Source organism: Cydia fagiglandana, chromosome 18 (assembly GCF_963556715.1).
Source record: "Cydia fagiglandana chromosome 18, ilCydFagi1.1, whole genome shotgun sequence".
Lineage (NCBI taxonomy): Eukaryota > Metazoa > Arthropoda > Insecta > Lepidoptera > Tortricidae > Cydia > Cydia fagiglandana.
In genome coordinates, this window is record NC_085949.1 from 3,598,675 (window position 1) to 3,622,936 (window position 24,262).

Sequence of the window (24,262 nt, forward strand, 5' to 3'; positions counted from 1 at the left end):
ATAGGTTTCTCATTTATTTAAGTTTCTTCATTATACCAAAATAGTTATAAAAATATTACGATACTCTTGGAAAATATACCTTAAAAGTCCTATTATGGGCCTTATTGAACACTAGCAGTGTATTACTTAATCCCGCAAAAAATAATCATTTCGACAGTAGGTAATAACAGATTTTATTGTTTTTAACTTAAGAGTTATACATATACAAATAACAATATTTGATACTTCATAACAGGAGGATTTATTTATAATAAGTGAAAATAATTATTTTGGGCCTTAATAACTAAAGATATAAAAATTGTCTAGTTTACGCGAAAATAGTAGGTAACTAAACATAAATCTTTATTAGTTACAGTAGTATCATCTTTTAACATCTGGGGGCACGGCAGTGCCCCTGCCAAGACGAGCAAAGCATAAGGGCACTATCTACCTTTTCTCGAAGCGCTTCGTCGTGTTTTGGAACCCTCATAACTTGGGGTTGGATTATACCCGATAAACAAAGTTCTAGGACTTATTAAGCATATCAATTGCATAGCTCTTATACTTTAGATTTTATTCATATCTAAAAACTTCGATTTCGTCACTGACTCACTCACTTGATGATCATCAATACCGGGTACTCATACTCATACTCATACTCATTTATTCATAATATTCTTAAAATATTACATACTTCCTGAAGTCCTCTAAGAAGCTGAAATTTGGTATGTAAGATAGTTTTAGTACACAAACAACAAATAAATTCAAAAACTTGAAATTAATTTTTTATCCCTAAGGGGATGAAGAGGGGGTTTAATTTTGTATGGGGAATCAATAATCGCTGAACCGATTTAGTTGAAATTTGGTATGTAGATAGGTATTGTTATGGGGAAGGATATAGAATAGATTTCAACCTCAAAGTTTACCCTTACGGGGTGAAGGCAGATTTCAACCCCAAAGTTTACCCTTATGGGATGAAGGGTTTATATAGGGAATCAGTAAGAAGTACATTGTGTAACAGATGCCCCCAGATACTTATTTCAGGATTTTTAATAGTAAATCACCCCCAACCCTTTAAATTAGGGCATGGAAGATTGTCATAAGCATCTTACAAAAAGAAGTGAAATCCCACTAAAAACTTTTTGATGTAAAATGTTGCCCAAACGAAACCACTGTCAAAAAGTTATCAGATCTCTTGCCAAGCTTCTAACTCTAAAAGCCCTCTAACTTTACTAGCTCTACACCAAAAGTATGTGGCTTGGTCGTTTCGTTTCTACAAGAACTATTGTAAGTATAATACAAAAACCGCCCAAATGCGAGTCGGACTCGCGTTCCAAGGGTTCCGTACATTACATAATTTTAACAATATATTTTTTTTTAGAGAAAAGTGAGTAAAATGTCTTTAAAAAACCCGTAGGGATCGGAAAACTAGGTACTTAAGTCCGACTCACGCTTGACTGCACATTTCTAATAGGTTTTTCTGGCATCTATAGGAAAAGAGCTAATATGTGTATTTTTTTCATAATTTTAGACCCAGTAGTTTCGGAGATAAGGGGGGGGAATGGTCATTTTTTGCGTATTTTCTTAAATAACTTCTAAACTATTTATTTTAAAATTATTAAAAAAAATATCTGAGGTTCTCACAATGAGCCCCTTAATTTGATATATAACAAGATATAGTGTTTTTTTCTTCTATTTATCATTCATCTCAAAAGTGACCCCTTTATTTGAATTTCTATTATTTACTTTACATGTATGTTCTTGGGTTATAGACTTACATGTGTATACCAAATTTCAACTTATTGGTGCAGTAGTTACGGAGCAAATAGGCTGTGACAGACGGACAGCCAGACACACGAGTGATCCTATAAGGGTTCAGTATTTTTCCTTTTGAGGTACGGAACCCTAAAAATAATGAATTTAATAAATTTTTCACCTTATGCCCATGTGGCGGTAGCGAAACAGCCAAGCCACATATTTTGACTAAGGTGTAGAGTTAGTGAAGTTAGGGCTTGTAGAGTTTGAAGCTTGGCTCGACAAGAGATCTGACAACTTTTTGACAGTGCGAGTCTTATGGTTTCGTCTTAGCAACAATTTACATGAAAATGTGTTTGGTGGGATAATTTTTTACAGTATAAATATTTATTCGTAACAAATAAGTATTATCTTTTAACATAATTTTGACAGTACATCTGGTGCTACATTACGACACCGGTGCTATAATAAGCACATTAAAACACTCCCTTTGGCCGTGTGTTAAAATTTGTCACTCGTTGCAAAATATCTATTTTTCGCACTTCTATCGTAAATACCTACCTATGTATTAACAAAAAAAATCACTTGTAAATAGTTACTGCCTTTAAAAAGTATAAGTGCCTCAATGTTATTAGACTTTTTGATTTTATAAACGTCTTTAGGTCAATAAAGCAAGTGATAAATTATTAGAGTTAGACCAAGAAAAGTCTGCAGCAATTTTGACAGCCCACGCAGTGCAAGTGTTATTTATAAGTCATAATTTTATAGAAGTTTCTTCAAATCGACCTTATTAATAAGAGATTAAAAATATTCAAAATTATCTTAAAATATTTTAATCTAATATTTCATCTCATACGTTCAATAAGGCCCGGGACTGGACCTTTTTACCTGCACTGACAGTGGGCCTTCTTAGCAACAAGTACAAATTCAGAATAATTGGGAATAATAGGGAGCAATTGTTATTTTTGAATGCTGGGCCTTGTTACCCGCCGGGCCTCATATGCCTGCACTTCACCTACCTTATTTGTTTTACAAGGGGAAAAGTTGTTGATTAACCGCTCGTGCTAATATTGATACCCAAACAAGCGAAACATTTTTTTTTATTAAATAGAAGGCAAACGAGCAGACGGATCACCTGGTGGTTAGCGATTACCGCCGCCCATGGACACCCGCAACACCAGAAGGGTTGCAAGCGCGTTGCCGACGCGCGTTTAAGATGGGGGTCTTTTAAGGTTTGAAGGTCGTATCGGACAGTTCATTCCACAGTTTGGCTGTGCGAGGCAGGAAGTACATTCACAAATTCAAACATTCTAAAATTGAAGCACGAGCGTAGCGAGTGGTTCGTAAAATTGAACCTTGAGCGTAGTGAAGGTTTCGAGGGACGAAGGTTAAATAAAATTTTCATCACATCAGCTCGTAAAGGCCCTCTTGATTGTTCCAAACGGATAAGAAAAGTGGCATTTAATTTGATGCAAATTTTGAGTTGTTTCCGTAGGTAAATTGGATCAGTTGGTTGGTAATATTGACTTTAAAATGATAAATATCGTTAGTTTGAAATTGATTTTATGATAAAGTAAATATTATCGGAGATGATCGCTCTTAAAAAATATATGTCGCTAGTCATTTATAACCTAAAAGCGCCAAATTACGCAAAATTATATTGAAATGACACCTGTGTATTGAATTTGAAGAATACTTTAACAAGGGTAGTTATCTGTATGACAATGCACCTAAAATAATTTTCAAATGTATCTATTATTTCTATACTTAACACGATAACGAATTCTACGTAAACGAAACCGCGGGCAATCCCTAGTACATATAGAAATAAATAAGGAAAGGTAAGTTTCCATTAGTGTACTGTGTAAAATAACTGTTTACCATTGATAATAATTTTATAAACGCTTTGCGTATTTTTAAGGTCACCGCGCTAACCGCTAGCCCGCGACCGTCGATCGCTGCCTCCTGCCCCGGAGCACAGCGCGGCGCGCGAAAACGCCGCGTTTGAAATGTAACTTAATATAAGCTCGGAATGCATACTTTCGTATCAGTATTTAGTGTCGCCGTGATTTTATATTACTAATCTTTTGTGTGAGAAGTAAGATCTTTATTATGACCGTGTAGTATTAACTCTACAAACTTTAATTCAATATTGGCTATACTGCTTAACCAGAAATCAATATCTAGACAAGCACATTGTCTACATTTCTAACTTTTTACATGTATACTAAGTTGATAGGTAATATCGTAATTTTGCAATATCAGCTACTCTAATTCTGTATTTACATAATAATTCGTGTTTTTACGTTCACCAGAAAGCAGCTGTTCCAGATTTCTAAAAACCGAATATTGTGAATAAATTAAAGTGTTATTGAATATGTTAAAGTTTTTTGTAACTTTAATTTTATATTTACATAGTTATTTAGCAAAAATTGAAATATTTAAATATGGCCGAACGCTCCACCTAGAATTTTCTAACTTTTTACATGAATGTTATTTAACATGCTTACAATAACATATCAAAAAAGAAAAAACTTTAATGTTATCAAAACCCATTTTTGTTCCACCGCTGGTCTAATAGGCATCAACAATAAGGTACATTTAATAATGGCGTGTTGAAAGTCCAAGTACGTGCAGGACTATAAACTGACAAAGCCAATTCAACAATTGGAGCGAAATAAAACATAAACCTATATTTTGTTTTTTTACGTATTTCGGTCGAATTATGCAACGCAGCGGGCCGCTCGCCGTGTCCTTCGGCTGGCCTCGGCAAACCTCGGCTTCGCCTTCCCCGCGCGCCGCACGAGTCAGTCCTAAGCCACTTACTCACACACTGACGCGTGTACAGACGTGCCGTGCACACATATAAACGCAAATGATTTTCGATGTATGGCGTGTCCGCCCTGTGTCCTGACCTAAAGCGGCCTAAAAATTCCTTTACATATTTCACATCATTATCTTCACTCATCGCACCGGATGGACGTAGTACTTCCGCACCTAATTTGAAGTCATGTCAACTAAAAAAATGAATAAGGGCCGGTTGCACCAAAAACTGATTAATCGGGTTACTGACCATAGAGCAACATAGGCCTACGTGCATATGTATAAAGTCCAATTTCAGTTTTGACACTTCGGTGACGTGGCGTCCGCGTGACAGCTTTTATGTTTGACACGGCGTCGGAAAGGTTAAAGCGCTCGTTAAATTTTATTATATGGAAAATTTCATACTTTACTGTCGTTTGACGTTAATCGGTCTGTTAAATGTGGTCGGTGCAACTGGGCCTAACCCTAGAGGCCTGTGCACAACGGCTGCGTGTGCGTGACGTGCGCGTGTGCGTGCAGCGTTGTATCATACAGATCTTTATGAGAGACGACACACCGCTCGCGTGACGTGTGCGTGTGCGGCTCCAACATTTTAGCGCACGTCACGCACACGCAAGCCGGTGGGGCTCGGCCTCAAAACTAACCTGTCCGGGCATGTCCTTGGTGTGTCCGTCGGGCACGTGCAGCAGCACGAGCGGCGCCGCGCGCTGCGTGTGCGCGGAGGGCGGCGCGGGCGCGGCGTCCACGCGGAAGAAGCCGCGCCGCTGCAGCTGGATCACGGCGCCGACTTGCAGCTTGGACAGCTCCGGCTCGCCGATCATGGGGACTTCCCACTGGAAGGAAATTCATTGTTTAACCTTTTGAGGAATTTGGATGCCAAGTCCGACTCCCATTGTACATTTTGATAGGTATAAGTACATGGTGATGGACAAGTACGAGCAAAATGCACGCGCGGCGCGCCTGTCAACATTTTTATACTATCTATATTTATTTATATATTTCAGGGATATCGAAAACGGCTCTAACAATTTCGATGTAATTTGGTATAATTGGTATTGGGGGTTTTCGGGGCCGAAAAATAAATCTAGCCTTATCTCTGGGAAAGCGCGCATTTTTGAGCTGTTATATGTTTTCCAAGCAAAGCTGGGTCTACTATTCCTTTAATCGTGCTTATAAGAGTGAACATTCTTTTAGCTTCACAGCAAGCATTCTTAGACATGATTTATTTTGTCATAGAAACTAGAAACTGCCGACACTTAAAATCACATAACTTTTGGCCAACATTATGGTTATGACACCTTGACTTCGACACTCCCACCAGCTTGATATCGGTTCAGCACAAGTGCCTCTAAATTCAATTCTAAATATTAAGCTTGAAGGTCGTTTTTTGGCTGACTCAATACTTAACTGAGGGTTTTAAAGACAGAGGATTTTAATGACACATACCCTAGTCTGATGCCCGATATACTGCTTGAAATCTTCATCTTTTCCCAGCACAGCCTTGGATATGATATGGTCGAAGTACACGCAGTAGACTTCGAGGGGGGGAGATTGGGGGGTGTCGGCCAGCCAGGTTAGTTTGAGGGTTTTCTTGTAATCTTTGTTTTCGAGGTTGGGTGTTGCGTCGATGCTTGTTACTGTGCCGTCGGGGGATCTGGGAAAGATAAAAATTAGATGCATTTTAATAACAAAACTTCCTTGAGGCGGATAGTTATATTATATAGGGTAAAAATGGGGTAGACGCCTAACCACTCAATCGTCCTGCCCGCGAGACTGTTTTCCTGTCAACCGTCCGGGGTTTTTTAGCGACCCACGCCCCGCGCAGCGCATTCACAACTTTCTACAAAAATAATAACTACACTGCCATCTAATTTTTTTTAAAGCTAACTATTTAGTTAGGCTACGTTGTCGCATCAAGATAATTAGTAAATAATGCCGAAATATTCCATTAGATGGCTCTGAAATCAATTATTTCTTCCACCCCTTTGGATATTAGTAAGGTTCCCGCGGATATTTTTTTCGGATACTATGCTATCGTCGGGCGGTCAAGTGGCTAAGGGGGATGCTTCATCATAGTTGTAGGTAATGTACAGTCGACGTCAAAGATATGTTTACACTTTTGAACCCTATGCCTTTGTAATAAGGCGAAAAATTTAAATTTATCTTTGACGTCGACTGTACCTAGGTAGAATTATATACATACTTCTATTGAATTCTAGCCTTGTGCGTATGAAAATATTATTGCAATTTATAACTCCGAAACGTAAAATTGGACCTTTCACTTAGGCACAAATATCACAAAAACAATGGAACAGAATTTTACGCTTATTTTATTTAATAAATAAGAGACAATGTCACACAAATCGACCTATACCCATTATAAGCTTAATGCCTATGGCTTTGGTTGTGGGTACTAGACAACGATGGTTATAAATAAATAAATAAATAAATAAATATTATAGGACATTCTTACACAGATTGACTAAGTCCCACAGTAAGCTCAAGAAGGCTTGTGTTGTGGGTACTCAGGCAACGATATATATAATATACAAATACTTAAATACATAGAAAACACCTATGACTCAGGAACAAATATCTGTATCATCATACAAATAAATGCCCTTACTGGGATTCGAACCCAGGACCATCGGCTTCGCAGGCAGGGTCACTACCCACTAAGCCAGACCGGTCGTCTAATGTAGCATAATTTCGAAAATCGAATATCCCAAGTACGAAATTCCTAAAGACAGAACATCGAAAATCAATCAAATCAAACAAATGATAGTTGATATTGATAAATACTCGAATACACAGAAAACATACATAACTCAGAAACAATTATTTGTCATGAACACACAAATGAATACCCTTAACAGGAATTGAACCCGGGACCTCTTGCTTTGTAGGCAGCGTTACTACTGACTGGGCTATGGGCTAGGAGGTGGTCAAAGTCGTGTAAATGCCTAATATTTTTAATTTTTTATGGTTCATAAATTCATAAAAACCTGTGAATCTACTCACTTGTGAATCTTATCAATCATAACATTCCCATAATTAATGAACGTTGCATTCTCGCCCTCCTTCAACGTCCTCGCGTCGACCTCGTCGATCAGTAGCCTTTTCGAGATCCACACGAGTTTGGACCCTACGTCCGCGTTCTTAGGGTGCAGCGGCACGGTCAGGGTGGAGTCGGCCCTTACGCCTTTTAGGTTTACGGGCACCGGATTAGCTTCCAGCGCGGTGTAGCGCGGGGCGATGGGGTCAATGACCTGGGGAAAAGATATTAGCAAATCAGCGTGTTTTCTAAACTCATAGATTTATTTGGTTAATAGGCCGCTAGAGCACTATTCAAAACAGAGCAGAAAAAACATCACAATTTCACAAAATAGACCTAAGGCACTTGTCCCACCGCCGACGATGAGCGATAAGCGAGTAGAACGACAAACTAGAAACGAGTGGGCGAGCGGCGAGAAGCGAACGTTAGCTCCAATAGTTTTGTCGCTCGGCTATAAGCGAGTGTTTGAGTGCGACGGGCTGTTACTCGCGTCACTCGCTCGGGCAGTGCAGCGTAGCCGAACACGGAGACTGATTGGTCTCGCAGCTTGAGTTCTAACTACGAAGCGAGCATCGCCGAGCGAGTACCGCTGAGCTAGTTTTATCTTATCGCGGCGACAAACTAGTAGAGCGAGTGTTCTCGCCGGCAGTGTGAGCAGCCAGCGATGAACTATTAATATATGTGTCTCTTTTACTAACACAGGATCCTAATCTTTTGTTCGTTTCTTGGGCGAGAAATTCGCCAATAGTTAACCGCTTACTCGCTCTTGGTGGGACAAGTGCCTAACTTAGCATAGGTAAGATAACCTGCAGCACTCGTCTTTCATAGAGCCTATTCGGTGATGTCACGACAGACCGATAACACATATCAAAATATTACAAAAATAAATATTCATGATAAAAAGTCTCGGTACTAAAAGTACTGAGATTGACTGAAGTAGCATGACAAATACGAACGTTCCCGAGAAAATATGATGACTCGCAGTGTCATCGACAGCCAGCGTCACGAGCGGGACAGCAATATAATTACGCACGTGCGATAGAGATAGGAACAGACGGTTCAGGGGTCAATGTAAGAAACTCTTTTACTTTAGATCGTACAGTCAGTAGCAGAAGTTGCTAAGCGGGCGAGGTGTTCAAAATTACCTTGACACACTGTTGTTCTCTTAACAATAAAATCGCGTCAAGATCATTTTGAACACCTCACCTGCTTAGCAACTTCTGCTGCTGACTGTAACATCATCATTATCATCATCAGTCGTTCTCTCAATGCTGACGATCGTGACATCATGTCCTAATGTTGCTGACCAGTATCTTCCATAGGCTTCTGTCACCCGCCATATGTACGGCTTCCTGCAGGTATAGATGCAACGGTGTAGTAACTTGTGCGCTCCATTTAAACTTCGTTTTTTTTAGCATTAGAAATTAGGTAAACAATCTTGATGTGTCTTTTAATTGAAAAACACATACATACATACATACATCACTGGCTCAGTGACCCAAAGAGGATCTTGGCCTCTGACACAAGAGAGCGCCATTCTGCCCTATTTTGCGCCACTTCACGCCAGTTGGGTATTCCGAGGGCAGACAGGTCTTTTTGGGCTTCGTCACTCCAGCGGTATCTGGGACGCCCAGACGGACGTTTTCCGCCCGGGCGCCCCACATACGCTCTTCTCACAGCACGATCCTCCCCCATTCTCTCCAGGTGACCAAGCCAGCGGAGTCGTGTTGCTTTGATCTCGCCAATTATATTAGGCATCGCAACCAGCTCCTCTAGCTCCCTATTTTTTCTTCGCCTCCAAGTTCCATCCTCCTCTCTGATAGGTCCCAGAATCTTCCGCCAGAGAATCACAATCAGAATCGTCAGAGAATTGAAAAACACATTTTAAAAATAAGTTACGGCAAATATGTAACAATTATGAATCTAATACGATCATTTATATTCTTCTGCTTTCATAAGTAATAGTTTTATATTTTTATAAAGCGTTTTTCAATTAAAAGACATGTCAAGATCGCTTACCTTCTTGCAAGTTCTTTCTAATGCTAAAAAAAACGAACTATAGCGGGTGGTCTGCCGTGAGTCCTCTGGCGAGGGCCAGAGTTGAGGAACTTTGCCCGTCATAATCGTCATTTCTAGGCTGTCAGGAGAACGTCGTGAGAGGTGGCCAAAATATGCAAGGATGCGGTCTTGACATATGGTCGACAGCCGGCGGTTTATGAGTAGCTCTTCTAGAATAGACTGGTTTGTACGCTTCTAGAATGGACTACTGTAACCAGTGTTGCCAACTTGCCATAAATTATTCCAGATCTGGCATATTTTCACTCGCTATGGCACCAAAATTTTCCATTTAGCATCTGGCATATTTTTTAGCATAATTTAGTCTAAGCCAAGTTTGCACCAACTTGGCAGCAACAATATGCGCCATCGCCTTATGTAGTTCATATTTTCATATAAATTTTGACTTTTGTGGACGGATGGACGTCAACGGACTATATAAAGTTGGTCAAGCAGATCTTGTCAGTAGAAAACGGCGGTAAATTTGAAAAAAGTATGTGATTTAAGTGTCTAATTTCAAGTGATATTTTAGCTTTTTTTGAGCATAGGTGTATCAAAAATCTTTGGCATAATCTAGACATTAGTCTAGCATTTTTTCAAAATCCGTGTTGGCAACACTGACTGTAACATACCTTCTTGTTAATGGCCCAGATCTTGTCCCACTCCATGAAGACGACGGACCGGCTGGAGCCCTGCGCCTTGATGAACTGCCGCAGCCCCTCCACCGTCATCCCGCGGCGGAGCACCCCTCGCACTGTCGGCATGCGGGGGTCGTCCCTGAAAAAATAGCGTTTTTACACGACCAATTCGAAAAAGCCTATCTCCCTGCTATATCTCCCTGCTAGGAGGGATCAAAGTAACACTTTTCTGTTCTAGCTAAGGGTTGTCATATGTCCGGATTTGTCCGGACATGTCAGGATTTTTGACCCTTTGTCCGGATTGCAGCCGGACTTGGCAAGTGTCCGGATTTTTAGGAATGACCTTATAAAAAAATGTTCACGTGATATACTGTGTAACGAATGCGATACGGGGTCGGGCCGAGTCGGGCGGAGGGAAAGGGAAAGGTAGATCCAAGATACAGTACACTGCAGACAGCAGCGCGCCGCCGGGGCGTCGTTCAAGCTACGCCAAATCTCAAGAAATGTCCTGATTTTTAGGGTGATGTCAGGATTTTTATCAGGACATTTAATTCTTCCATATGGCAACCCTAGTTCTAGCACACTATTTGTACATTTTTTGCACATTATTTTTTTTAGCTTAAATAATCTGTTTAAGCATCATAATTCCCTCATAGATGTGAAAAGCAGTATGTGTCACACGGTATCAAAATTATTTCGCTTTGGGCGTTAACACTTGATCACGCTCAGGATTCTACTTTAGAATCCCGAACGTATTGTGGAATCCATCGCTACATTCAGGATTCAATGTACGCCTTTGACGGAAATATGTGACGTTCCACGGCAAAAGGTACCTTATGGCGGCTGGCACTTAAGTCACATAGCGCCGCAATAATATTGGAGCGGCGTTAATAATAGCGTAAGTGCCAACCATAAGGTACCTTTTCCCGTGGGACGTCACATATATCATTTTGATCCCTTGTAACACAAACTACTATTGTCCAGTCGCAATCAGATATACCTAAGCAGTCAAGGTGCTCACAAAATATCTCAACACACTTGACAAAGAAGAAAGAGCTTGCACAGCTCATGCTATTAAAATCGCTGCGTTATCTTGGTCTAACTCTAGATTGGAGGTGGTGAGACTGTAAAGGGGCCCACAGATTGCCAGTTCGCCGGACGATATCAGCCTTTCAGTTAATATATATTACTGCAATGTTCTGCCGCCAGAATGCAGCACTACCGACTCTAGTAAATTCGTAGACTAACTTATACATACTGTGCCTTAAACAGCATCAAGGCGGTTTGTTAACAAGGGCCTACCGGTAAACGCGAAAATCGAAATTAAGTTATCTGCCTCTTTATCGCTCGAATATGCAAGAGTGATAGAGAGGCAGAAACCGAACTTTCGATCGTCGTCTTTCACGATAGGCCATGTGACATTGATGTTTGTTTACTGTATGTGCTAGTTGTGCCACCTACGCAGAGCTTTGCCTAATATTCCCTATTGCAAAAGCCCAAAAGGTGACAGTTCCGAATAACTGACATGCTGATGTCGTCCGGCGAGCCGGTAATCTGTGGGCCCCTTTAATAAAATGTCTACATACCATCCATCGACGAGCCCTTGTTCCACGAACCACGTCAGCTTTCTTTTTGACAGCACCGTGTTGGTCATACTCAATCTGGAATAAAACATATTATTATTGACTGAGCATCGCTATACAGATATATATCGCTATATATGTTCGTTTTTTTAGTATTAGAAATAAGGTACAAACAACATGGATAGTTACTGATTTTAAAAAGCGTTTTGTAATAACCAGTAGAACTGCGGGTCGCGGTCGTGGTACTCCATCGTGCGTAGGACGTGCGTGACGCCTTCTACGGCGTCCACTATGGGGCACGTTACTCACCGGCTGTACTCCCAGATGTAAGGTTTCCTCAGCCCCAAAGCGTCGATGAACCAGTAGAACTGCGGGTCGCGGTCGTGGTACTTCATCGTGCGTATAGGACGTGCGTGACGCCTTCTACGGCGTCCACTATGGGGCACGTTACTCACCGACTATACTCCCAGATGTAAGGTTTCCTCAGCCCCAGAGCGTCGATGAACCAGTAGAACTGCGGGTCGCGGTCGTGGTACTCCATCGTGCGTAGGACGTGCGTGACGCCTTCTACGGCGTACCCTATTGGGCACGTCACTCACCGGCTGTACTCCCAGATGTAAGGTTTCCTCAGCCCCAGGGCGTCGATGAACCAGTAGAACTGCGGGTCGCGGTCGTGGTACTCCATCGTGCGTAGGACGTGCGTGACGCCTTCTACGGCGTACCCTATGGGGCACGTCACTCACCGGCTGTACTCCCAGATGTAAGGTTTCCTCAGCCCCAGGGCGTCGATGAACCAGTAGAACTGCGGGTCGCGGTCGTGATACTCCATCGTGCGTAGGACGTGCGTGACGCCTTCCACGGCGTCCACTATGGGGCACGCGAAGTCGTATGTTGGGTACACCCTGAAAGTATATAACATCATTAGATAATAATCGTTTGTCCCTTTCCGATGTATTTGTATAATGGAAAGGGACATACGATTATTATCGACTTGTCAAATTTAGTAAACGTTTATGAATAAGGGGGATAGTCGTTTGCTTAAGTCATAACCTCAAGTGATATTAACAATAATGATTGAATACGAAACAGAACAATAGGACATTATTAGAGTTATGCCTTTCTCGAGAACGTTCTCTTGTTTTGTACGGGAAAAGTTCTCGCTCGAAAATAATTTCCCATAGGAAACGGAGAACGTTCTTGAGAACGGCACAACCCTAGACATGATGTCATGATTCTTAGCATTGAGGGAACGACTGAAGAAGAAGAAAGATCGACGTATCCATCCATATCGCTTTATCACTTTGCCATACAGCCGTATTCGAACAATGAGATACGACGACAAATACTAGATATTGAAATGGTATGGATCGGATATGTTTGACACTGATATATCCAATCCATGTCGTTTCAATATCTAGTACTTGACCCGGGTATGTCTTTAAACTACGTCCAAGACCACCGGTGGACGGGCAGCAGCGTCCCTCAAATTCGGTGTACTCGACTGCGATCGTCACCCCGCCTGCCAAGCGTGGCGATTATGGTATTCACCCCCCAAAGGGGGAGGCCTAAGTTCAGCAGTGGACGTCTTATGGCTGAGACGATCTGGTATTTGACGTATCTCATTGTTCGTAACGGCTGATAGACTGAGCTAGCAGACTCACTTGTACTGCGTGCCGGTCCGGGGGTGTGGCTCATGCTTGCAGCGGTATATGGTGGGGTCCCGCATGCACCCGTTGGTCGACTGGGGTTATCCGCAGATGGTCTATAGTTCGTTTTTTTTAGCATTAGAAAGAACTTCAAAGAAGATAAGCGATCTTGGTATGTCTTTTAATTGAAAAACGGTTTTTAAAAATCAATAACTATTACTTATGAAAGCAGAAGAATATAAAAGATCATATTAGATTCGTAATTGTTACATATTTGCCGTAACTTATTTTTAAAATGTGTTTTTCAATTAAAAGACACATCAAGATTGTTTACCTAATTTCTAATGCTAAAAAAAACGAAGTATAGAACGCAAAATGACTAGTGTGTTGTTTTGCCTAAATCGCAATTAGTCTACATCGCAAACGGTCTAGAACGCAAAATGCCCGAATTATTTTTTCCGTTTTATCTTAACTTTATAGCGATGTCGACGGAGCCCCGCTTCCGCGGGGCTCCTATTCTGTGCTGTTTGGCCTTCGGCCATTTGAAGATACCTAACGAACCTAACCTACCTATGTAAAATGTGGTGATATAAAAAGTGGGCATTTTGCGTTCTAGACCGTTCGCGATGTAGACTAATTGCGATTTAGGCAAAACAACACACTAGTCATTTTGCGTTCTAGACCATCTGCGGATAACCCGTCGACTGTATGTCATCTCGCTCGCACAATAGACAGAGACTCACTTGTACTGCGTGCCGGTCCGGGGGTGTGGCTCAGGCTTGCAACGGTATATTGTGGGGTCCCGCATGCACCCGTTCGCTGATTGCATGTCGATCTTGGCTCGGACGCAGCACTGGACGCCGGTGGATGATCCTTTCTTCATTTCTTCCCAGAGTTGCATGTTCTTTTGCACCGCTGTGGAGAAAAGTAACCTTTTAAAATTGTCTGATTTAAAGGCCAGAGCACACCGCTAAGTTGTTAGTTGCACGCACACGTCACGCAAGCGGTGTGCCGTCTCTCATAAGGATCTCTATATTACAACGCGCCTTTAAGGTCAATGTGGTGAAGACCGTCTATAAGGGAAGACTGTCTACAAGCTCTTTCGTCGCCTTTAACTCTTGCGTTTTACACACTTTACTTACAGAAGGTAGAGCAGAAGTAGTGAAGCACTTTTCTAAGGAAAGGTAAGCCTTACCATCCTTGATCAGCTCTCAGTATTGCATCAGGTCTAAATGAGACGTGTGTTTAGTAACTATAAACCTAAACGTTTCATGGCGACCCTGCCAATGCTGCCGTGCACTGAACTGGCGGCCAGAGCTTAGCTAAACTGTTTTTTTTACATCCACGATACTAAAATGACACTTAGATTATCCATACTACACAACCATCCTGTTTTATTGACTGAATTTAAAGTGTAATGACGGATATATTGGACAAATTATGGTACAGTGAACTGTAAAAATCTGGGGGAGAAAACTCATTTATTGTAAACTAAGTGTTATAAAATGAATACAAAACTAAAATTAACTACAATTAGTTTTTAACTAAAGCTAAAAAAATTAAAATACCTATCAAAATTTTGCGCCCTTGGTAAGGTGCCCATCAAGCTGCCAGCGTTCCCGCGCTGGATTGCTATGGCCAAAAAAATCTGAGTGTAAAACTCATCTCAAGAATATGTCCCATAACTCTTATGTCAGTGAATTAAGAACTATGGGACATATTTTAGAGGATGTTGTCTACTCTACACCCATATTTTTACAGTTGACTGTACTAGGACTGTCACTATCATCATCATCATCATCATCATCATAGGCCTTTTCGTCTATAGGGGTCATCCATTAATTACGTCACACCAATTTCTAGGTTTTTTGACCCCTCCCCCCCCCCCCTTGTCACACTTGGTCACATTTGGCAAACCCCTCCCCCCCTAGTGTGACGTCACATTTTTTCTACGAAATCGCCAAATCGAATTAAGTAAGTACCTAAGTATTATTAATATTTTATCAAAATATTTTTGACGATATAAATATTAGTAATTTTATAACCCAAAACTGCTTAGGAAAGGAAATTAAACGATTAAAAACTATTTTCGTTTTAAAAACTTGTTATTTAAATGTACAGCGAACTAAATAATTTAAATACATTTTCGGTTACTGATGAAGTTAAAGTGACGTCACAAAGTTTGTGTCACCCCCCTCCCCCATGTCACAATATGTCACATTTTCTTGACCACCTCCCTCCCCCTAAACGTGTGACGTAATTAATGGATGACCCCATATCAGACGATTTATGGTGTAGCACCGTTTTTGATGGCTGAAGAGGAGGCTCTAGGCTGTCACTATAGAATCTGGGATATTAAAAGGTTTAATTTAGTATAAAACTCACAATTGTTCCTATTCTTGCTGTCAACCTTCTGTTCTCTCTCATTCTTCATCTGCTCGGCCGGGGTGTCATCTACGAAAGCCTTGCCCTCCTTGATCAGCTGCTCGCAGTATTGGAGCATCAGGTCGAAGTACTGGGACGTGTGGGTGAAGAGGTCCGGCTTGATTTCCAGCATCTCTACGTCTTCGAGGATCACCTGGTAATTATGAGATCATAAAGTTAAAAATATTTTAACCCCTGGAGCGCCCCAGAATTACCGCAGTATGGAACTCCTATACTAGTTACCAGCACACGTGTCTGTGTATGGCGGTCCACGGGTTAATCCCATCATCATAGGCCTTTACGTCTATATCAGCGATTTATGGTATAACACCGTTTTACATCGGAGTTTTTTGTGCGGGAATGTTTCACACTAGCCAAAATATAGGTGAAAACTGTAAAAACCGACAGTATTAAGCACATTTGGAGTTTACTACCCATTTTTAATTCATAGTTGGTAATTATTTTACAATAAACAAAGTTATAAATACACGAAATCCCGTTTCCCGTATTTCCCATATGTTTAAATATTACCCAGGAAACATCATTTTATGAGCGTAGGTAGGATTTCTGGTTCCTCGGCTTTTTTATTTCTCCAGGCACGAAAATTCTCGGCTAGGATTTCTCCAATTTCTGAAGCTTTGAGTAGAAACCCTACCCATAAGTCCCACGCTATTAAGCCTGCCTTAGAAATAAGAAAAAAATATACATATGTTAACCAATAACAAAACAGTTTAAGGAATACAAGTGCATATACATTTATAATTATTACATTATTACATGACGAGCTTACTATTAGTAAGTTTAATAAATGTTGAAAACATAGAATTTTCTAAAATACAACTCCTAAAAGGAGTAAATTACGGTTGAAACTTCTTGACCCTTTTTAGGCTTCCGAACCCAAAGGGTAAAACGGGACCCTATTACTAAGACTCTGCTGTCCGTCCGTCCGTCCGTCCATCCGTCCGTCTGTCGCCAGGCTGTATCTCACGAACCGTGATAGCTAGACAGTTGAAATTTTCACAGATGACGTATTTCTGTTGCCGCTATAACAACAAATACTAAAAACAGAATAAAATAAAGATTTAAGTTGGGCTCCCATACAACAAACGTGATTTTTGACCGAAGTTAAGCAACGTCGGGCGGGGTCAGTACTTGGATGGGTGACCGTTTTTTTTGCCTTTTTTTTTTGATGACCCTGATTCACAATGACGCGCCGCGCACAGTAGGCGTGCCGTTCAAAGGTTCGTTAACGATTTAAATAAAACATACCTTCTCAAATTCGACGTTCTCCTTAGCGGGGTTGGTGTCATCAAATCTCATGACAAGTTTACCCTCGAACGCTTGCTGGTAGTATTGGTTCAGCAGCGCAGCCTTCGCGTGCCCAATGTGCAGGTAGCTGTGGTATTACAACGACTTTAATTAACTTTTGAATCCACGACTAAACTTCAATAGAAAATTTCGTATATAAATGTCTGGGAGACGAGCTGTGCTCGAAAAACATACAAACTTACAAATGCGGGTTTTCCCAGAGATAATACCTAGCTAGATTGATTTTTCGCTCCCGAAACCCCCCGATGAAATATAGCAAATTTCATCGATGTCGTTAGAGAGGCAAACGCCGAGATCCCCGAAATACATATATATATATATATATGTGTTCTTGTAAGTATACTATTTTATTAAAAACCTTTAGAATAAAACAGATTAAACATACATTATATTATAAACTAAAACTAAAATAAACAAATATAAACTAAAATAAACCTAAGAATGAGTAAAACTAACTTAACAAATAAAATATTGCCCCCCACTCTGATTGTCTCCCGGACCAAATGTGCCATAAATACTGGCGGCATTACCCCGCTGAATGGCCAGTGATATTTGTTGGACAAGGAAAGAACCAGAGCGAGGGTCGCAGCCCCTATCCCTTAAACGACGCCCTATATCTTTAATAAAGGCTTTGGCCTCGGCACACCAAGGTCCCGCCGTCTCGACGGCAACCGGGACAAAGTCGTACACTTGTTCAAGGTTCGCGTACTTGCTGTGCTTCAACCTAGCAGCAGTTTCAGCCGCTGCACCTGCCTTGTTCACCGTGCGCGTGAGATGAGTGGGTGCAAAAGTACTCACACACGTGGCATCCCAAAGCAAGCTGCGGCCCTTCGCCCAAGGAACAAGTGTAAGACCATCCGGTCTCTTGCCGTCCAAACGACTTAGGCCCTGGGGCTCCATGATACATGGGACGTTCGCCAACACCAAAGCTCGCCTTATTAATTCGTTGATGGCGCAGTGCCTAGGTATCCTGCCCACACACCGCAAGCAGCTTAGCCCGTGGTGACCATCCGCCTCCACCATTGCCCCGCACTTACACTGATGTGGTTCGCACACATTGCCCCCAATTCTCAGTGCTATCGCCGTTCGTAACGTGTCATTATCAAGTAAGGTTCCCAAGTGTGGTGACGGCAGGGCATGCAACCATGCCCCGGACTCAGGTTCCCTAACAGCCTTTAGCCTGGCAACGTCCTTCCCTACGGCGCTCTCCAACAGGCCCTTATGCCACTCACGGCACAGAATATCATCCCAGAGTCTTTGTGAAGAGGGGTTTTCTGGTCGTTCAACTCCTGCAAGGCGGCACGACCACTCCGAAAGAGCCTCTTGGAGAAACGTAATACAGATATTGCCACCATTTAAGGAAAGAATTCTAGTGGCAAGACCTGATGCCGCATGAGATGATGCAAGGAAAGCCACCAGCCCGACGTCACGCATGCAACGTACCCCCAGACCCCCATACCGAACAGGAAGTGATGCCTGGCGCCACTGTGGTTCATCGAAGCTGACATTCAAAACACCCTCTAAGCCCTGTCGAAGTACACGATCAAACACCTGCACGTCTTGATCAAACCTCCAAATCGGTGCAGTTCTCAAGATATACGTCACACGAGGCATTGCAAAGCAATTTCGAAGAAGGATGAGTGAAACATGCGCCGACAAGTGTTTGAAATGTACAAAAGCAGACTCCAGCGCCTGAGTCTTAGCCTGGACCGCCGAGCTCACCCCTTCTGGAAAAATGGGTGCTCCTAATAAGGAAAATGAAGTTTTGTTCAGCAGCCGGAGACCTGGAAAAACCGATTGGAAGTTAGGCACGGAATCTGATGCTGAGGTACCACATGGATACAGCTCACATTTTGTGGGATTTACCTCCAGCCCAATTGATTGTAAAGCCGGTAAGAGCCTGCTTACATCATCCAGGACTACATTAGGACTTCCTCCAATCGTGCCATCGTCCAAGTACCACACGTTCAATGGTGACTGCAAGGTTGTTATACAATTCTGTATTGCAAGGCAAAATACAAGAGGACCCAACGGATCTCCTTGTTGAGCACCTACTTGTGAAGAGATCTTGCTGTCACCGAAGAACAGGTTACTCGGAGAGGAATAACATTGGAAGAGAAAGGGATACAAAGTTGGAGCACGTGTCTTTACCTGTTCCAAAATTATATCTCTTTCTACCGAATTAAATGCGTTCTTGACGTCAAGCTTCAATATAACGGTATCGCTGTTCTCACGGGACTCAACAAAATGCCTAGTCGCATGGATTGCCGCCTCGCAACCTAAAGGAGTGCCAAAACCTATTTGACGCGGCTGAAAATATGCTGCCATCTCATCCTTTACTGAACGGCAACCCAACTTAGCAACGAGTCGCCGTAAGGTTGTACCTATTGCAATGGGCCTTACACCTCCATCTTTTTTCTCTAACGCGCATAAGCTAGCACCATATAAATAAGGGCAGACTTGGGGGTTAAGCATGCCACGTAAAAGAAAATTACACAATTTGGTAAGCGACTCGAGAAGTTTGTATCCATTGTCACCCACATTTAGCGAGGTGAGTTCCTTCAAATGTTGTGGGCGAAGGCCATCTATGCCGGCAGCAGAGCCATTGTAAAAAGAACCTATTGCGTTAGTAACGTCGGATACTGATATTGTAAGAAAAGGACTCGTTAGGTCAGGTTCAGGCGGAAAATCAAGTGGTCTGGAAGGTGCAGGGTGCTTAGCCCTCAGAGCCTCCAGAGTGTCAGCACTAGACGGAGCAAGAGAAGAATCGGACAACAGGAGACGAACCGCCCCTCTCAAATCTCCATCATGAACTTTCCCTTCTATTGCCCGGTACAAGGATGGCGGTTTGTGGCCGGCTGTATCAGGAAAATACAAACTTAAACTGTCAATGTTTTCCTTAACCTTTGAGGTTAAAGATCTGGCCGTCCCGCCCTCAGGCACCCTAAGCGCGGTAAAAGGAAATGACAGGAAAGCGGACCAATCGTTAACCTCATTAGTTCGGAGACACGCATCGACCAATTTTGTCAATTTGCCTGCAGCAAGGTTCCTCGCGCCTTTGGGGATGTGCTTCAACACCCGGACATTCTTTTTCAATGTAGGCAAACTATGAAGACCTGCGTCAATCGTGGGTACGCCTTGCGCGGGTGCTGTACTGGGGTCGGAATTAGAGGGCCCGGCACTTTCTTTGTGAACCTTACCAATATGTACATTAAGGCCCCTTGACCCTGCATACAACTTAGAAGAACCGGGACAGTGTGGGCACGCTACTTTAGTGGGACAGCTCATATTAAAAATAGGCTAAAACTAACAATATGCATAAAAATTTAAAGGATAAAAATATAATATAAGTTGATTGATGACGTCCTGTCGCAAGCCCAGGCTCAGTGGGTAAGGACGCTGAAGGGCCTCAGCCCTGCGCCGTTTGCTGCAGCTGGCTTTCTTGTGGTAGAAGGTACGTCCTTTGGACTCCTATTGATCCCTTGGCGACGTGTGTAATTTCTTATGAGGTACACGAAAACATCACTAGCACAAAATACGCTTCAGTGATAAGATTTACGAGTACAATTATATGTAAACACTATTTTTCACTGGATACTTAAATAAACGTATGACACTGACACTTATGACTTGATGGCGATGGCGATCTTTCAAATTATAGCCTTCCGTATTACAGCTGATCGACGCCACCTTATGAGTCACCCACACTCACAGGGCTGCATTACTGGTGTGTATGCATGTCGGGCTCATGTATTTGTAAAATTAATAGGTATACACTATTTAAAATTGTAAATTTCCGGGAGACGTCAAACGTCAACGTCAACGTTTTCCTATACATATTTATACAAGAATTGCTCGTTTAAAGGTATAAGATATATTACTTTTATCAGGCGTGGCTCACTCCGTGATTTCGTCGCTTTGCTACAGGTAGCTAAAAGTACATCCGTTCCACCCCAATTTTGGGGAAAGCCATAAGCCGCGCGTGGCGCTGTCGCCACCTAGCGGCCATATCTGTGCTGATAGTAACAGACGGGTTTTGTTAGAGTGAGTCTTCCATACTTAGTACTATTATTTATTCTGTGCTTTTATATAATTTTGTGTTAGACGTTAAAACAAGCGATTTGCTCTCTGATACTTAGACCTAAAATTTAGACAAATATGAAATTGGAAACGTGATTTCTTGGCAACGCTAGAGACGTGATAAGTGTCGGTCTAAAAGTTGACTCGAATGAAATTCAACTTAGTTTAAGTATACTGTCTTTTAGTTGGTGCTATCACATGTTATTTACCCTGACGCTTCAGGTGGGAATCGAACGACGACCTTTCCCATCTCCGCGTGTGGCAGATCCACAAACTTGCCCTCTTGCTTGGGGCCCGAGGCATCACCGGCTGGTGGTGACCTCCTGAAATTACAATTAGAATTTATTTATTCCAACGCAAAATTAATAATCCAAATTGTTGTAATATATTTTAAAATACATAAAGTACCTAGTGTAATAAACATTGTGTATTAAGTAAACAAGAGTTTACGAACGAGTGTGAATTGAGGCCCGAAGCCGAAGTCGAGGGCTTAGGAGGTTTAGGAAGTGCTGGCGTCCTCTTCTCTTGTCCCACTAACTGATGACATCTGCCTTAATCCTCTAAGTTTGTTTCAATTGTGATGTTTAATAGTCTTTATAATATAAAGTTTGTTACTCGTTATATTGTAATGTTTAGATAGTTATTTCTTCTCTGATATATTTCACTGTAGCTATAATATGGTGTTAATTAGTTTGTAATATTTCCGCTCAATTGTAAAACATGCTGTGTACACTTGTTTTGGATCTCATGCTAGATTTAAGCCATAATGTGCAATTGTATTACCCATGATATTGTACGATGTCTGTTTAGTGTACCTAATAAAGTAAAATAAAATAAAAATTCAGACAACAGAAGAATAGTGTCTTTTCAATAGGGCTTATTTTTTAATGTTGTTTAAAGAGAATAAGCCCTTTTGAAAAGACTCTCCTCAAAAATTTATTTTTATGGAATAAACCTAAACTAAAAGCATACCTAGAAGATGCCTTGGAGAGATTCTCCAGGGTGTCTGCAGGCAGTTCTTTCAGAGCTTTAGCCACGGGTGGCTGGGCCTGGATCAGCTTCATCCAACGCAGAATGTTGGCGGGGGCACCGGATTTGGAGATCTCCTTAAACTTGCTGGATACTGTAATTTGTACAATTTAACCGTTTAGCAGACCAGATTTAAAAAATACATGATTCAAGCTTCGCCTCTTAAAGTCCTTTAAATTCTGAGAGAAATAAACTAAAAACTGCTGTGGTCATTTTTGCCATATATGATCTAAAGGCTGCAAGTGTTACTAAAGGCTTGGCCACACACAGAGCGCGACGCAGCGCCGCGTCCGCGCCGCGTGATGCCGACGCGAAGCCTGGTCAAACAGGGCGCGCGCCGATCGCGCCGGCCTCACGCTCTCAACACGCCCTCAAGGCGCGCGTGAACGCGGCGCGGCCGCGCGGGAACGCGGCGCACCGCTCGCTGCCTAACGTCCGATCCTACTGATGTGACCTTGCGCGACGCGGCGGGCCGCCGCGTTCGCTCGGCGCAGCGCTGCGCACGCGCCGCGCGGATGCAAGGGGCCGCGCGGCGCGGGGCGCGACAGAAGCGGGGCGTGATACCGGCGGGACGCAGTCTGTTTGACGTCGGTAACCTGTTAGCATGTGCCGCGGTCGCGCGGCGTGGACGCGGCGCGGACGCGGCGCTGCGTCGCGCTCTGTATGTGGCCAAGCCTTAAGAAAAAGTATGTTTTTTTGTTAAGATTGTATTTCAAAATAAAATACCTTGTTGCATATTTTTATCATTGTTGATCATATTTAAATATATAAATATGAGAATTTTTTTAAAATATTATTTTTTAGAATTTACTTTTATTAATTTCAACAAAAATGACATTAGAATTCATACTCCCACAACTCACTCTGTGTAGTAAACAGAAATAGAAATAATTATTTATTTGATGTGGCTTCAACACAATTAAAAACAATTAAACAACCGTGAGTTAAATTCATTTGACATTCATCCATGACAGTACAAATTTGATCCAAAAATTATTATCAGAATTTGTGTTGAACTATTATCTTTATATAGCCAAAAATAGTGACACAACAACACAACACAAACCCTAAATTACCATTATTACATACACTGTATGTTATGTTGAATCATAATTACAGCATCTTACATCATGGGCTCTAAACTTTTTAGACGCTCCACTCCTACAAACTTCTCTACAGTTCTGGCTTAGTAAAACTGTATATTTTAAAACTATATTAAATTATATTTATGGCATCTGATAAAAACTCACCGTGAAGCACACTAAACACAGCCAAATCACTGACTGATAAGGCCTCTCCGACTAGATATGTCAATGCACCCAACGTTTTATCCAGATAGTCAATTGATTTCGGGATCTCGTCGTCCAAGATGAGGCTGAACGACAGCCAATGGTTCATTGTGACCTTTTGGAGCGGTCCGGCAGCTTTATTGAATGCATTCTCCAGTATTCTTATCAAATCATTACTAGTTCCATATGGCACGGTTTTAGACCCATTAGGCAGGGTAACGGTGGAGTCAGCTCCCCATGACACCTCGATACTCTTCCCGGCAGCCCGGTACAGCTCTACAGCGAGCAAACCACCTAAAAATTAAAGAGAAAGTACTTTAATTACAAGTTGTTCTGAATGTGAGGGAAAATGCAACTTTATTGTATAAAACTCATATTTTTTACCTAAAGGCGGGTTAGATTTATTGCAGGAGATCTTCATGGTGTCGCTATTTTTGGCCGCCGATCCTAAATAATTTTCGTAAAGGAAAAGGCACAGCGTAGCCGACCCACGTTAGCACACGAAGAACTGTCACTGTCAATGTCAAACACAGAGTGACACTTGACGCTTTTAAGGCGTTTTTAATAATTTAACTTC

The 24,262-nt window shown here is 42.0% G+C and overlaps 3 protein-coding genes across 5 annotated transcripts in view; 1 reads left to right on the top strand and 2 right to left on the bottom strand.

Moving 5' to 3' along the window:
• LOC134673236 (bifunctional glutamate/proline--tRNA ligase) overlaps window positions 1-12,617 on the bottom strand; it is a 74,685-nt gene extending 62,068 nt beyond the window's left edge. For 2 of the 3 annotated variants that reach the window (XM_063531189.1, XM_063531187.1), the window contains exons 1-6: window positions 12,488-12,617; window positions 11,892-11,966; window positions 10,300-10,444; window positions 7,579-7,826; window positions 6,004-6,211; window positions 5,202-5,390 (exon numbers count right to left, since the gene is read on the bottom strand). In XM_063531189.1, the coding sequence (XP_063387259.1) occupies window positions 5,202-5,390; window positions 6,004-6,211; window positions 7,579-7,826; window positions 10,300-10,444; window positions 11,892-11,966; window positions 12,488-12,573 (951 nt within the window). In that variant the 5' untranslated portion in view covers window positions 12,574-12,617. Of the gene's footprint in view, window positions 1-5,201; window positions 5,391-6,003; window positions 6,212-7,578; window positions 7,827-10,299; window positions 10,445-11,891; window positions 11,967-12,197; window positions 12,330-12,487 lie in introns of those variants that run through there. The other variant, XM_063531188.1, reaches the window with a different exon arrangement.
• The window catches only part of LOC134673254 (DNA repair protein XRCC4-like), a 161,831-nt gene that overhangs the window by 64,170 nt on the left and 73,399 nt on the right, over window positions 1-24,262 (top strand). The window lies entirely within an intron of this gene.
• On the bottom strand, window positions 12,628-24,223 carry LOC134673581 (bifunctional glutamate/proline--tRNA ligase-like). Its single transcript, XM_063531579.1, has 8 exons — window positions 24,070-24,223; window positions 23,647-23,979; window positions 22,340-22,490; window positions 21,577-21,690; window positions 17,228-17,354; window positions 15,920-16,112; window positions 14,278-14,449; window positions 12,628-12,790 (listed from the first exon to the last, which is right to left on the bottom strand). The coding sequence occupies exons 1-8, from the start codon at window positions 24,104-24,106 to the stop codon at window positions 12,628-12,630; spliced, it is 1,290 nt and encodes a 429-aa protein (XP_063387649.1). The 5' UTR covers window positions 24,107-24,223.

Excerpts from the sequence above, each read along its gene's own strand:
- LOC134673581 (XM_063531579.1), bottom strand. The coding sequence starts at position 24,106 with ATGAAGATCTCCTGCAATAAATCTAACCCGCCTTTAG. Across the intron at positions 22,491-23,646 it reads TGTGTTTAGTGTGCTTCACG|TATCCAGCAAGTTTAAGGAG; the intron begins GTGAGTTTTTAT and ends TACAAATTACAG. Across the intron at positions 21,691-22,339 it reads CTCTCCAAGGCATCTTCTAG|GAGGTCACCACCAGCCGGTG; the intron begins GTATGCTTTTAG and ends TTGTAATTTCAG.